General features: G+C 43.3%; 1 protein-coding gene across 2 annotated transcripts in view; it reads right to left on the bottom strand.

Moving 5' to 3' along the window:
- Positions 1-10,288, bottom strand: part of Smarca5 (SWI/SNF related, matrix associated, actin dependent regulator of chromatin, subfamily a, member 5) — a 37,968-nt gene extending 27,680 nt beyond the window's left edge. Inside the window, exons 1-6 of one of the 2 annotated variants that reach the window (XM_028881774.2) lie at positions 9,685-10,288; positions 6,946-7,023; positions 5,736-5,902; positions 2,732-2,832; positions 1,262-1,362; positions 105-284 (exon numbers count right to left, since the gene is read on the bottom strand). In XM_028881774.2, the coding sequence (XP_028737607.1) occupies positions 105-284; positions 1,262-1,362; positions 2,732-2,832; positions 5,736-5,902; positions 6,946-7,023; positions 9,685-9,858 (801 nt within the window). In that variant the 5' untranslated portion in view covers positions 9,859-10,288. The remainder of the gene's footprint in view (positions 1-104; positions 285-1,261; positions 1,363-2,731; positions 2,833-5,735; positions 5,903-6,945; positions 7,024-9,684) is intronic. The other variant, XM_028881775.1, reaches the window with a different exon arrangement.
- Between the last annotated feature and the right edge of the window lie 3,969 nt (positions 10,289-14,257).

The raw sequence follows: 14,257 nt of genomic DNA, 5'->3' as shown, positions 1-14,257 counted from the left end.
ACCCACAAAAGCAGTATTACAGTTATAAACCACTAACAACTTGTGAAGTCCCTTTCTTTTTCCCCCTTCTCCAGCTATTTCATCTTAGTGGTATAAAAACTTACTCTTTGCTCTTTATCTCCTATCAAGCAAACAGATCTAAGTGTTGGTACCCATCTCTTGAATTCACTCATCCAGTTGTGCAATGTAGACTTGGGAACCAAAACCATGTGAGGACCAGGAATATTTCTATAGTGTTTCATGTACCCAAGGAGAGAAATTGTTTGAAGTGTCTTTCCCAAACCCTGAAAAAGTTCCATCATAATTAAACATTAAATCAATTAAATTAATCACATCAATTAATCATTAAACAATTCAAGTTTCCCATACTTATAGCCTCCCAACATGTACAGAAACATTTAAAAGAAATGCTACATTTGGGACAGCATGACAGGAGCTTAATGTGTATGAAAGTTTACAGAGTTATGTCACATAAAGTCTGTACGGACGGAAAGTATCGACATCACTTGTACAAGGCTCAGAAAATGTGATATTCCCAAAGAAACCTAGCAGAGGCAGATGTAAATATCTCTTTTGACCCTATACTTTCTCCAAACAATTGTTTAAACAATTGAAAAGAGTAAACGTAGTCACTACATAACTAGTAAGTAGTGAACAGAAGACACAATCTTGTATGAAATAGAACTGTGTAAGCTGTTTATCAAAAGTTAGAAACAGCCAAATCACTTAACTACAAAAATGAAGCTGTGAACGCCTTTAATCCCAGCACTCTTGAGGCAGAGGCAGGCGGGTCTCTGTGAATTGGAGGCCAGCCTGGTCTACTACACAAGTTCCAGGACAGCCAAGGTTACAAAGAGAAACACTGTCTCAAAAGACAAAACAAGCTGGGCCCACGGCAGCGCACACCTTTAATCCCAGCACTCAGGAGGCAGAGCCAGGCGGATCTCTGTGAGTTCGAGGCCAGCCTGGGCTACCAAGTGAGCTCCAGGAAAGGCGCAAAGCTACGCAGAGAAACCCTGTCTCGAAAAACCAAAAAAAAAAAAGATGTACTCTACTTACAGAGATTATGATTCTTCCCATATGAAGATGTCATTTATGCAGCTAAGGCAAGTTGCTTCTAACACTTTGAGAAAAATTTAGCTGTAATCAACAAAACTATTCTCTCTTAATTGCTACAAATTTAATGTCCAACTATCTTAAGTTACAAATGCAAAACACCAACAACAAAAACCTTCAAGCTTCAGGAAAACCAAGTACATACCATTTCATCCGCAAGGATACCATTGATGCCATTTTCATACAGAGAGATGAGCCAATTCAAACCTCGGACCTGATAATCTCTCAATTTACCCCATTTTACATCTAAGAACACAAAAACAAAAAAACACAATGCTCATTTTAAACACAAGAGATACAAAACAGGCCAGGCCCCTTTTATCCGATATTAGAGGTTTAACTTGGACCTATAGGTATCTACATCTCTTTTCTAGAAGATACATGTGTTATGGGGATTCTGAAAGGTTAAAAATCATTAAAAGTAGCCTGTGAAATCTGGACTGAAGCAGGGGTAGCTGGATACAAATAGCTGATAATGAACTTCAGAAACTGTGACTGTTGGCATCAGAGTCCTCATCTAAATTACTCAATCCAAGGTTAAAACACACTGGCCTTCAGACCATCTCTTGTCTCTTTACCTCTCTCTTTAATGTTAGCACAATGTTTTTAACCAAGTGTTTTTGTCCTTCATAAAGATCAGATAGTGGTTCTCTGAAGATTTTCTTTTCCTCCTAGTGACAGTAGAATATAGACAGAGAATTCCTTCTTCAAGTCTACCCTAATTTTTAAGTTCTTTTTCTGACAGATCTTATGTCTTTCAGTACATATTACTTGTTTTACTTCCCTGGATAAATCACTGCTTAAGAATGAAAAGCTAATCAGGACTGGGTACACTAGTTACAATGAATGAATGTGAAAAAGAAATAATCTGAATTTCCTTTCCAGCTTGTCAGACATGATCGCTATCCTCTAACTTCATTTGAAAAGAAGTAGAAACTGGGTGTTTCGTTCGTAAGGCAAGGAGAAAAAGGGAAAGTGGGAGTGAGTGAACTCCTTAACATTCTAACTAAGAGTCCATCCAAAATTCTGTTAGTATTCACACTAAATACTCATCTAGGAGCTGAGGAAAGTGAGGCTGCAGTGAAGAGTACTGAAGCCGCTAACCCTATCAGAAATCCAGGTATGTTTTAGTAAAACCTGGCTAAAATGATTTCTTATGGAAAAGCACTAACACATTCCACAAAAATGATAAATTCACGTGAAAACATCAGCAGATAAATTTTTTCCCCCTATTTTCCTCCCGCTTTTACAAAGTAGTTTTCTTATTTGGGAAAAAAATGAGGCAAAATCACTACTATTTAAATGTACCTTAGAACCATAATAAACTGAATGGCATTTTCATATTCTTCTGAAATACAGCACATACTATCATCTCTCAGTTCTACTTCCAGGGATCAATTCAAGGCTCTGCACATGCTATAACTCTATAGCTATAACCCCAGCCGACGTATTAACATTTCAGATAAAAAAAAAGATTAAGTTATTCACAGCTAGTAACTATCCAAGATTACTAAGAATTCCCTTTATAAATTATAGGAAAAGCAAATTCAAACATAAAAGGATGTCTCAAATAAGGAACTTTGAAAACTCCAATCATTCAATGAATTTAACATACATGATGGAGAATCTTCAAATCGAGTACAGACATTGGTTGCTTTGGAGCTTTCTGTTAAAAGCTCTTCATCCTCCTCTTGCTCTGTTCTACGGTGTCGGTAGCTGTCAAAATGAAAACAAAAATCAACTAATAGTTTTATTTCAACATAGTAGCCAAATGGTGATATCCCAACAATCTTAACAGGCATCTAATTAAGCCAAGGCTTAACTGGAGCTCAATGGTAGAACACTTGTCTAGCATGAGTAGAAGTCCTGGGTTAGATCTAGTGTACTCAAAAAAAATTTATGCAAATAAACAAACAAAAAGTTGAAAAGCAGAGTAAGCCTAAAAAAGTGATCAGCAGGAAATTTACTAGTAAATTTAAACCTGAAATTATTTATGTGGCTACCTAAACTATGAATAAAACTAAAATACATTAAGAGGCAGGCTCATCTCTGAGTTTGGGACCAGCCTGGTCTACAGAGTGAGTTCTAGGACAGCCAGGTCTATACAGAGAAACCCTGTCTCAAGGGGAAAGGAAGAAGGAAGGAAGGAAGGAAGGAAGGAAGGAAGGAAGGAAGGAAGAGAGCAAACAAAAAAATTTAAAATACATTAATACACAGTAGAACTTAATAAACACAATAATAATTTCAAGGATATATACAGCCAAAATTTTTTTAACTTGCATTTTAAAGTTGCCTTTTTAGGTCTTTTTGCTAAGAGGAAAATTCCAGAAATGACACTTTTAAAATCATGACTATGACTAAAAGCTAAGAAATAAGGACTTAAGATGTTTAACAGTTATTAACTAAGGGATTCATTGGATTTACTCTCAAAGATTACTTTGGGGACTGGAGAAAGTCAGTCAGCAAAGTGCCTGCCTTACAAGATATGAGTTCAAATCTATCTCCCCACCAAAATAAAAGCAAGATGCAGCTCAAGGTTGCAATGTGGACACTGAGGAGCCAGAGATAAGCAAATCCCTGGTGTTAGCTGACCACACCTATAATTCCAACATTCCGGGGAGAGAAAGACTGAATTTGAGTCCAGTCTGGGTTATGCACTGAGATGTTGTCTCAAGTAATATACACCCAGCCCCATCTCCAAAATGAGAAAGGATAAGAAAGGGGGACTAGACATATATCCATCTGTAGTAGAATGCTTGCCTAATGTACCCAAGGTCTGGGGTTTGATCCTTACAAGACTACCTCAAAAAACAAAACAAAAACAAAAACAAAAAAAACAGAGAGAGAAATCTCAATCTTATTTTCTAATAACACTACTTAATAAAAAAAAAAAACTTAATAATCTACTGTGTATATCCTGTGAACCATCTTTATCTTATAGAATAAACAAAAAAGCAGAAGCATTTCTTTTCATACCGTATTAATTTATCTCACAATAACACTTATTACAGTAATTCCAGGTAATTCCAGGACACTGATATATTTAAATAGCTAACAAAATATTATATCTGGAACAATTTAAATATATCTAAAGTACAAAGCCACCTCTTAAAAAGTTTGTTTTTTTTTTTTTTTTTTTTTTTTTTTTTTGTTGTTGTTTTTTAGAGAAAGGGTTTCTCAGTGTAGTCCTAGCTTTCCTGGAACTCACTCTGTAGAACTCAGATTTGTCTCCCAAGTGCTGGGATTAAAGGTGTGTGCCACTGCCACCGGCTTGAAAAGTTTTTTAAATATAGAAATAGCACTTTGGATATACATAATTGGTAATAAGATGCACTGCAACAATAGAATGAAACTAAATATGATGTTTATGCCCTCCAAATGGAACATCTTATTTTTCTATTTCAACTAATCACTTAGCAATTTTCACATTAATAATATATCACCTCTTTTAAATAATCTCACATACTATAATTAATTTTCACACTTCATTTATCATGCCAGAAACTCTTAAAATATTAATGCACTGGTCGGGCGGTGGTAGCGCATGCCTTTAAACCCAGAACTTGGGAGGCAGGTGAATCTCAATGAGTTGGAGGCCAGCCAGTCTGGTCTACAAAGTGAGTTCCAGAACAGGACAGACAGGACTGTTACAGAGAAACCCTGTCTCGGGGAAGAAAAAAAAAATTAATGTACTAGCATAAAAATCTTGAAAAATTTTGTATATTCAGTACGTACAAGGAATTATCAAAAAATCCCAAAGGATGACCTATGTGACACTTCAACATATAAGTAGCAAGTTAAGTATAAAGCAAGCACTTTAAACAAGTATTCCACACAGCAGCTCAGATTTCAAACACCCTGATTACCAAGGCTGGTTATAAGAACGTGCAATCCTAGCTACTTAGAAGGCTGAAAGAGAAGACCCTCACTCAGTAAGTCCATAAGGCCTATCTGAGTTACAGAATAAGTTCAAGGCCAACTCTGACAATTCAGTGAAACCTTGTTTCAAAAAGTGAAAAAAAGTGGGTGGATTTTATAAGTCAGTAGTGGATGGAATGCTCATCCAGCAAGCATGAGACCCTAGGTTCAATCTCCACTACCAACACAAAAAAAACTAATTGTGGAGGACAGGAACATACATCAGAGTCAAGTTCAAGCCTGGACTCTATACTTCTATGTGATGGTGAATAACCCACTTAACCTCTGCATTTTTAACCTTTCCAAGGAACAGTTTAACATCTTAGTTCCATGTACAACACAGCTGTTACAATTCATAAAGCATAATGCTATAAGAGTAAGTAGCTGGGCGGTGGTAGTGCACGCCTTTAATCCCAGCACTCGGGAGGCAGAGGCAGGCAGATCTCTGTGAGTTCAAGGTCAGCCTGGGCTACAGAGTGAGATCCAGGAAAGGCACAAAACTACAGAGAAACCCTGTCTCAAAAAACATAAAAAAAAAAAAAGGAAAAAAAAAAAAGAGTAAGTCACTGTATTTATTTTTTGGTATTTAGACACTGATGGCCACATCTGTGAAACAACAGAAAAAAAAATTAAAAACCTTTAAAAAATAGAATTTAAAAAGCAAGTTTGATTTAAATTATCAAATGTAAGCTATTACTCACTCGCCAACTGACAGCAAATTCTGTTTTTCATCCTTTTTCACCCGTGGGCGCCCTGGTTTCATCTTCAAGGGTGAGGTTGGAGTCTTCTGAGCAGCAGGTTGAATAAAATGTGCAAACAGCTCTGTCTGCTTTAATAAATACTCAAATCTATTTGCTCGGTCAGTTTGCTGCAAAATATAAGGCACATTTTATTAAACTTTAGAAATCAATTTCCATATGCCTGCATGATAAACTCAAGAACCACAATAAACAAACTACTGAAATAGGCAACATGGGTGACTGTGGCTCTCAGAAGCATTCTGCCAAGTGATGGACAAGCACAGGTTGAATACACAAATATATCAAGTGCTACTTAGTGATTTAAAGATAAGAAGCGGAACGACTGATTGTACAGGGGTGACAGAAAATACTCTACATCATGCCTACAGTAATGCTTAAATGAATTCATCTATTTCCAAAACAAAAACTTTACGTACATTATCATTTAAAAGATGGCAGAAACAAGATTTTTAAATTTTACATAAAATAAAACAAACAAACAAAAACATTTTACAAGGGAATGCATTCAGAAGAAAACACACTAGTTACTCAACTTAATGCCAGATTGTAAAATGGTACCAGGTCCAAAATTCACTTATCAATGAATATCACATAGTACTATTCATTTCTTTCGTATTTGTTAACTATCCCTTTGAATATTTCCTGTTGTCACATCAAGAGAATGAATTTATTTGAAAACAAGTTTCTTAAAATTAAGCTTACTGATAATGAAATCTCAAGTCCTTCAGTAACTGATATTTTAAAGACATGATTATCTATTTATACAAAGAAACAAGTTAGGTATGGCATCACACACCTTTAAGAAAGCCAATTGTGATAATCATTTTTTAAAAGAAAACAGTCTCTCAGGGTTAAATTTTCAGGGAATAATAAATACATACATATGAGATCAGCAACAATGAAATAACCATTAGCCACAGGACTGGAATTATATTTATTAATATAGTATTAGTATCAGAATCTAAACCATAGTGGGTAAAAGTACCCCGTACTGATCTTAAAATTATGTTCATCTTAAAAAGAGCCACAAAGAATTGTTTAAAGTTTTATACAGCATAATTAGAGACACCTGTATATATAACTAATAAATACCTTTAAAATCTTTTTTAAAAGGTTCATTATAAATGCTATTCATATGTCTAGAACATACCATTTTTTCTTCATATGTAGGATCTGGTTCTTGGATTTCTTTTTGCTTTCCAGGTGATGCATCATCAAATACTTCCTGCTAGAAAAGGAAAATCGAATTGTTTAAGAATTGTCAACTAAATAATATATTCTTACTCCAAATTCCCTAGGTATTTAACGGCTATCACATAACCTGACATGAAACTTGATAAGGATGAAATAAAATACCATGAGGATAATCACTTTTCCCAATTATAAACTGTTGCCATGATTAAAATATTATCAACAACATCTTAAAGCAAAATTACTTTCTATACAAGCCACATGGGCAAATCTGTGTCTTTTCAAATAAAATTATAAAGCCAAATTAGGTAACATTAATGTGAGCAAAGATCCCTTTTCCTTTTATCATAAAACCCCATCTATCTACTGTACAAACACATGGAAGGTAGCAATTAGTCACTAATTTCCACTATTTAGAACATTACCAAAAAGGGGCTTAAATTGAATATTCTTTTGTTTTGTTTTGTTTTTTTGAGACAGAGTTTCTCTGTCCTGGAACTCGCTCTATAGACCATGCTGACCTCGAACTCACACAGATCTGCCTGCCTGTGCCTCCCCGGTGCTGGGATTAAAGGTGTGTGGCACCATCGCCCAGCTAAATTGAATACTCTTAGTTTGACTCCTAGTTAGTAATAAATACACTATTCTTAAAAATGCCTTTATCCTGACATTCAAATGCCACAAGCAAAGTGACAAAAGCCCCAACCCAGTCTAATTTATAAAATTCCTGCCAGAACACATTAGAGGTAAAATACACCCTACAATAATAATAATAATATGTGCTTTCTAACTGCAGACATTACTTCTATAACTCAATTGTCTTCTTTTTCTAACTGCTAAAACATATTTAAGGTCATCAGGTACATTAGGCAAGTGTACTCAACTCAAACTTAATTCTGATTCTAAATTCAGTTAAGACAATGAAAAGTAGATTGAAGATAAGTCTTAAAAGTTAACAAAAAAAACTACAACATGAACAGAAAAAAAGCGTGTTAAGAGTAAGAGAAAACAGAAATTGATATTTTTCAATATGTAAAATTATCAAATGTTTAAAAAAAAAAAAAAGGGCAAGATGTGTAGAAAAGGCTCATTCTGGAAGCAGACCACAGTTCTATCACAGACTATCTAAAAGACTCGGTTTTCTCATCTGATAAGCGAAAATACCACTTATTTTATACAGCAGGTGTTATCACACTCACGCTTACATTTGTTTTAATTGAAAAACAGAAACTCAAAAATTAAAGTAATTTCATTTGGGTTTTAAATTCTCATCTTTAGGACACGTAAATAGAAATAACACCTATAGTGGAAATGTGGGACTCCAAGTTATAACAGCAGGCAGAATCTGCAAAGCTTAGGTAAGCTAAGCTATCTCTCTGGGGTGAGCTGTACATTTACATATAATTTCCTTCAGTGTTATTGGTGTCCAGAAATTCAAGAATCCAGTTAAACAACCCTAGAAACTCAAAGACCGTTTAAAATCTTAAGGAGGGCATTAAATAAAATTTTTTGTTTCTTTCTGTTTTTGGAGACAGGGTTTCTCTGTGTAACCCTGGTGGTCCTGGAACTCACTCTAGACCAGGCTCGCCTCAAATTCAGAAATCTGCCTGTCTCTGCTTCAGGGGTGGTTGGATCAAAGGCATGCGCCACCACCGCCCGGCATCAAATACATTTTAAAATGAAACTTCATTCACTTCAAATGGTGCCTTACACTTAGACCTACCCTCCCCACTAAAAGTTCTTTTAAAGACTAACATGCAATTTCACCCTAAAGATGCAGACTGCACCATCATTCCTTACAGTGCAAATTCTGCACCAAGGTTCATCTTTAGAGTATTACCTCCCAAGGGCCGAAATTTTCAGAACCCTTCAGACTGGAACTACAGAATCTCAAAACAAGTCCAAGGCCAAGAATAAAAATTGGAAGCAATAACTTTGTTCCCAGGCAACTCAAAGCCTGGGAGCATATCCAAGAGACCTGCCTGGCAGCTCCCCCATTTTCCCACCCTCTCCCCCACTTCCAGTACTGTCATCATCATCTGGCCCACTCGAGCCCCAGAAGGTGGTTCAACAGCGAAATTGTCTGAATGGCTCTAACAGGAGGTAATGCGCTGGGCTAGAAGCCCACCACCCTCCCCATCGCTCCCATTCATTCAACTCTCCATCCACAAACCCCTAATTAGATGGGGATCCAGGACAGGTGCTGCGGCTGTCACGCTCGCTCCCCTCCCGACGGAGCAGGGCCCGGGAGGCGCCTCCCCTCGCTGCACACAAGCAGCTGCGCCCCGCTTCTCCCCACTGCGCACTCGGCCCTCCAGCTCTCGCCATTGTTTCTGCCCAGAACAGACAGATGCCGCCCCCGCCGGCACCGGGATGAGGCCCCGGAGGCGCAAGTCCCCAGCTGCGCCGCTGGGAACCGTCGCGCTCGGCCGGTGCATCCCACTCCGGAGGGGCATCTCCCTCGCCCTTCCCCAAAGTTTGGTGCAAACTAAAACCCAGATCCGGGGGCAGTCGAGCGAGGCTGGGGGCGTCTGGCGCTGGGGGACCCCGGCCCCCTCGGCCACAGTAATCAGGAACATGTGTGTCCTAAGAGCGCCCCGCGACCCGCCTGGGTAGCTAAACGGAGGGAAAACGCCGCGGTGGCGGAGGCGCGCCGGCCGCGCACCCACCTCCCTCCCCGCGCGCCGGCCGCGCTCACCTCCATCTCGCCGTCCGCGGGGCCCGCGCCCGCCGCACACGGAGCCGCCGGCGCCGCGCCGCCCTCGGGGCCGCCTTTGTTGCCGCTGCTGCTCCCGCCGGCGCCCGCGGCCGCGGCCTTGGAAGGCGCGCTCTCGGGAGGCGGGGGCGGCGGAGGCTCGGCCGCGGACGACATGTTCCGGCTGCGTCACCCGCCGCGGCCACGGGCAGGCGCGGCGCGGAGGGAAGCGGCCTGGGCCTGCCTGCGCGGCCCTGGCGTCCGGGCCGCCCGAGGAGCGAGACCCCGCCCGGGAGCTCTCACGCGCAGCGGCTCCGCCACCGACCCGAGCCGGCCCAGCCGCGCCGCTCTCCCCGCGTCCTCTTCCGCGGGACTCGGCTCCGCTCCGCCGGCGTTTACTTCACGGCGGGAATCACGTCGACGAGGGTGGGCGGGGCCGGCGGGGTCACGGAGGTCACGGAGGGCGGGCTGACGGAGGAGGCGGAGGGCCGAGGGAAGGGGAAAGGAAAGCGAAAGGCACTCGGGGGTCTCCCGGCGCCTTCGCCTCTCCCGGGGTAGACTAGCTTCTCCAACCACCGGGACGGCGACCTACGCCACCCGCTCTCAACCCTCGCGAGATCGCTAGTTGCCCCCCTCCTCGGGCCGGATCGCGATGCGCATGCGCCTGCCCCTCCTCGTCCCCGCCTCCTCCAGCCCTCGAGCGAGCCGCGGAGGGCGGGTGGGCGGGGCCTGGAGGAAGCGAGTGGGCGGGGCCTGGAGGAAGCGCGGCGGCGTAGGTTTGCGTCTCCGCTGATCGGCGTGACGCGAGCCGGGGCTTCGGCGCTCTCAACGGCTCGCTGGCTCCCGCCGCGCCGCACAGCGCTGTCTGGGAACGGCGCGACGGTCAGGCGCCTCGGCCTGGGCTGCCCTTCGTCGTGACGTTAAGGGATACCTCGAGTGACGTCGGACGTCTAAGAAACGTGACCTCAGGAACTCCGTCTTGGCTGCAAGTTTATGGACTGCAAGTTAAACCAGTGACACGCCACCCTGCGAGAGCTGAAGGGCAGCAGATGAAGACAAATGGTGGCGTGTTTTTTCCGCGTGCGTCAGAGAAAAATGCGCATTTTTGTCTCCTTAAGAAAAGTTGGTCAGGGTGGTATCGCACGCCTTTGATCCCAGCACTCGGGAGACAGAGGCAGGCGGCCTGGTCTACAGAGCGAGTTCCAGGACAGCCTGGGCTACATGGTGAAACCCTGTCTCAAAAATTAAAAATGAAAAATCTTAGCCAGGCCTTGGTGACAGAAAAATTATTCGTGTTTCTTCTGTATCCGGGCTTAGGCTGTCTTGGAGGGTCTAAAGCCTTGTGTCCTCTCCTACAGATCACCCACCTACTCCCAGGCACACAAGGTCTTTGTTAACTAATCCCAGTTGATGACTTAGTGGCCACTGATATTGAATAAAGGAAGGCTCTTCAAGAGTCAACTAAATTGTGTTTAATTTCAAACCTCTTGGAATAGATAATATAAGTTCAAATGATTGAAGTAATCGAATAATTCTCTAATCCAAACACTCTGGAAAACTCTGATTAAAATGTTTCTGAAAGCTGGAGTTGTAGGTTGATTGGTAAAGTGCTTGAGCGTGCATGAAGTCCTGGGTTTGAGCCCTAGCCCCGCTTGATCGGGTGTGGTGATGCATGCTCCAAGTCCCTACACTTAGGGAAGTGGAGGCAGGAGGATTCACAGTTCAGGTTCATTCTTAGCTGTTAGGCCAGTCTGGACTAAATGAGATCTTGTCTTCAAAAATTAGTAAATAAATAAAATCAAAGTATTTCTAAGATATAACAATGTTTACATATCTATATAATTAAATTCAATAATTTTCATAATCTTAATAATGGCAAAAAGCTGATAAAGGGCTAAATTTCAACATCATTAGTATGATATTAGAAATATTGTATGCCTATAGAATGAACTATTAACATGTAACAATCATTAACATAGAAGTTATGTTATTTATAAATATATTTATTAAAATTAATTGTGGTCTGCATCTATAGCCTAATTCTTGTCAGCATTTCTTTTCTATTATTTGTTTTGTGTGTTTATGTGGCAGGGAGGTTTGCACACAGGCCACAGCTCATGTGTGGAGGTCAGAGAACAGATTTGGGGAGTCGGTTCTCTTCTGTCCTGTGGGTCCTGGGGCCGAACTGTGGTTATCAGCTTGGCAGCCACTTTCCCCACTGAGCCTTCCCACTAAATCTGCATTTCTTTTTTTTTTTAAACATAATTTTTATTGATTCTTTGGGAATTTCACATCATACACCCCAATACCACTCATTTCCCAGTCCCTCCATATTGGCTCACCTTTGTATCATCCCTTCCAAAAGAAAACAATAATAAAAAATAAAAATTACAAATAATAACACTAATTAAAAGCCCAAAGAAACAAAAAAGCAAACAAAAAACAACCCACTTCACTCCTCCATCTTTCCAGCTTCTCCATCACCATTTCATTTGTCTTAGTGCCGTTGGGAGCTGTGGTGTGTCAAGCAGTATACTCTTGTCCAAACAGCTTTACTTGCAAATGTAATATGTTGTTGGTCTGGTTCAGGGCCTCCGGCTTTGGCACACCATCAACACCAGACCCTCACCGAAACTCCTCCTGGATATCCTGCTGTTGCCCTGAGTCATGGAACTCCTGTGGCCATGGTTCCCCAGGACCAGTCCCTTCTTGTGCTTCAACAGGTCATAGATGGGGTAGATGCTGGGGTGCCAACTCAAAGCCCTGGATGTGTGCCTGGGTGGTAGCTGAGTTGGTTAGTCACAGCTGTGGGGGGCCCAAAACAGCTTCACCACACACCCACCATGACAGGCCTAGGAACCCAGACACAGCTGCCATGACAGGCTTACTGGCAGGTACCACCCAGTGCTCAGAAAAAGCCATAGACAAATGTCAGCCAATCCCCTCACCCCAATCTCTGCTATGATAAAAATCCCACGCCGCCTGGGTTTGGGGCTCTCTACTCTCTGGTCATGTGGAGGATCCAAGCTCAAGCTTGAGTAAAGGCTCTTTGCTTTTGCAAATCTCCGTGATGGTCTTCTGAGGGGTTCCTGCGATCTGGGCATAACAGCAGCCTTTGAACTTCAACACACAGTTCAACACATGATTAAACACATGGTTAATGTAGGCTACTGTGGTAACACAGACCCAGCTGGATCAGGGCCATGGACCCAGACATGGCCAATAGCAGCAGCTTGGGCCAGTTGTCACCATGGCCCAGGGTGGCAGCACAGGCCTCTCAAATCAGAACAGGCCCAGCAGTCCTGTGGTCCCCAGACTCCAACAGGGCCCCAGGTGGCAGCCCAGACCCCAGGTAGCCACACCGCCTTCAATGACAGGAGCCACAGACATCAACATAGACCTGTCTGCAGTAGGGCCACAGCTTGGGCCCAGACATCACTATGACCCAAAGTGGCAGTGCAGGCTACCCCAATCTGTAGGGCCCCAGTGGCAGCCTGACCTTCAGATACCAACATGGACCCAGATGTTGGCCCAGACCCCTGGGTGGTAAAAGGAGCCACAGAAATCGTCTCAGACCCTGGCTGTGGTAGGGCCACTGACCCAGACATGGCCATCAGCAGCAACTCAGGACCAGATGACACCATGGCCCCAGGTAGGTAGCTCAGACCACCCAGATCTGTACAGCCCTGGCAGCAGCATGACCCTCGGGCATCACCATGGCCTCAGATGTCCTTCCAGACCCTGGGCATTTACACAGCCTTCGGCAGTAACAGGAGCCATGGACATTAACGCATGCCCTGGCTGCAGTAGGGCCACGGACCCAGACATGGTCCTCATCATAGCTAGGGCCCCAGATGATACCACAGCCCCAGCAACACAGACCACTCGGATCAGCATGACCCTGACAGCTACACATCCCTAGGACCCCAACATGGCCACAGGTGGCAGACCAGAATCTAGACATTCTTGTGGCCTTTGCTGGCAAAATGGGCCATGGACATCAACACAAACCCCAGCAGAGCAGAGACCATGGACCCAGACATGGTCCCTGGCAGTAGCCAGGGCCAGGATTTCACCATGGCCTTGGGTTACAGTGCAGGTCTCTCAGATAAGCATTGCTCCAGCTGCAGGGTGGCCCTTGGACACTAACATGGCCCCAGGTGGTGGCCCAGACCCTCAATGGCAACAAGCACCATGGATATCAACACAGACCCTGGCTGCAGTAAGGCCATTGACTCAGACATGGCCCGGGCAGCAGCTCCGCCCCAAGGCCCCCATGGCCCCTGATAGCAGTGGAGGCTAACTCAGCTCGGGGTGGCCCCTGTGGTGGCATGGCCCTCAGGCACCAATGTGGCAGCCCAGCCCCCTGACGTGTTCACGGTCTTTGCTGATAACAGGTGCCACAGACATCAGCAGACACACAGCTGCTGCTGATGAACCCAGACATGGCCCTTGGCAGCAGCCCAGGCCCAGAAGTCAACATGGCCCGGGGTGTCAAGCAGGTCTCCTACATCAGCTTGTTCCTTTTCGCCCTTGCCTCTTCAGATCTGCCTCTCTCCACAGGACACAAGCCAGT

This window comes from Peromyscus leucopus, chromosome 5 (genome assembly GCF_004664715.2).
Source record: "Peromyscus leucopus breed LL Stock chromosome 5, UCI_PerLeu_2.1, whole genome shotgun sequence".
Classification (NCBI taxonomy): Eukaryota; Metazoa; Chordata; class Mammalia; order Rodentia; family Cricetidae; genus Peromyscus; species Peromyscus leucopus.
Note: the sequence above shows the minus strand (reverse complement) of the source record. Positions and strands in the feature narration are given on the sequence as shown.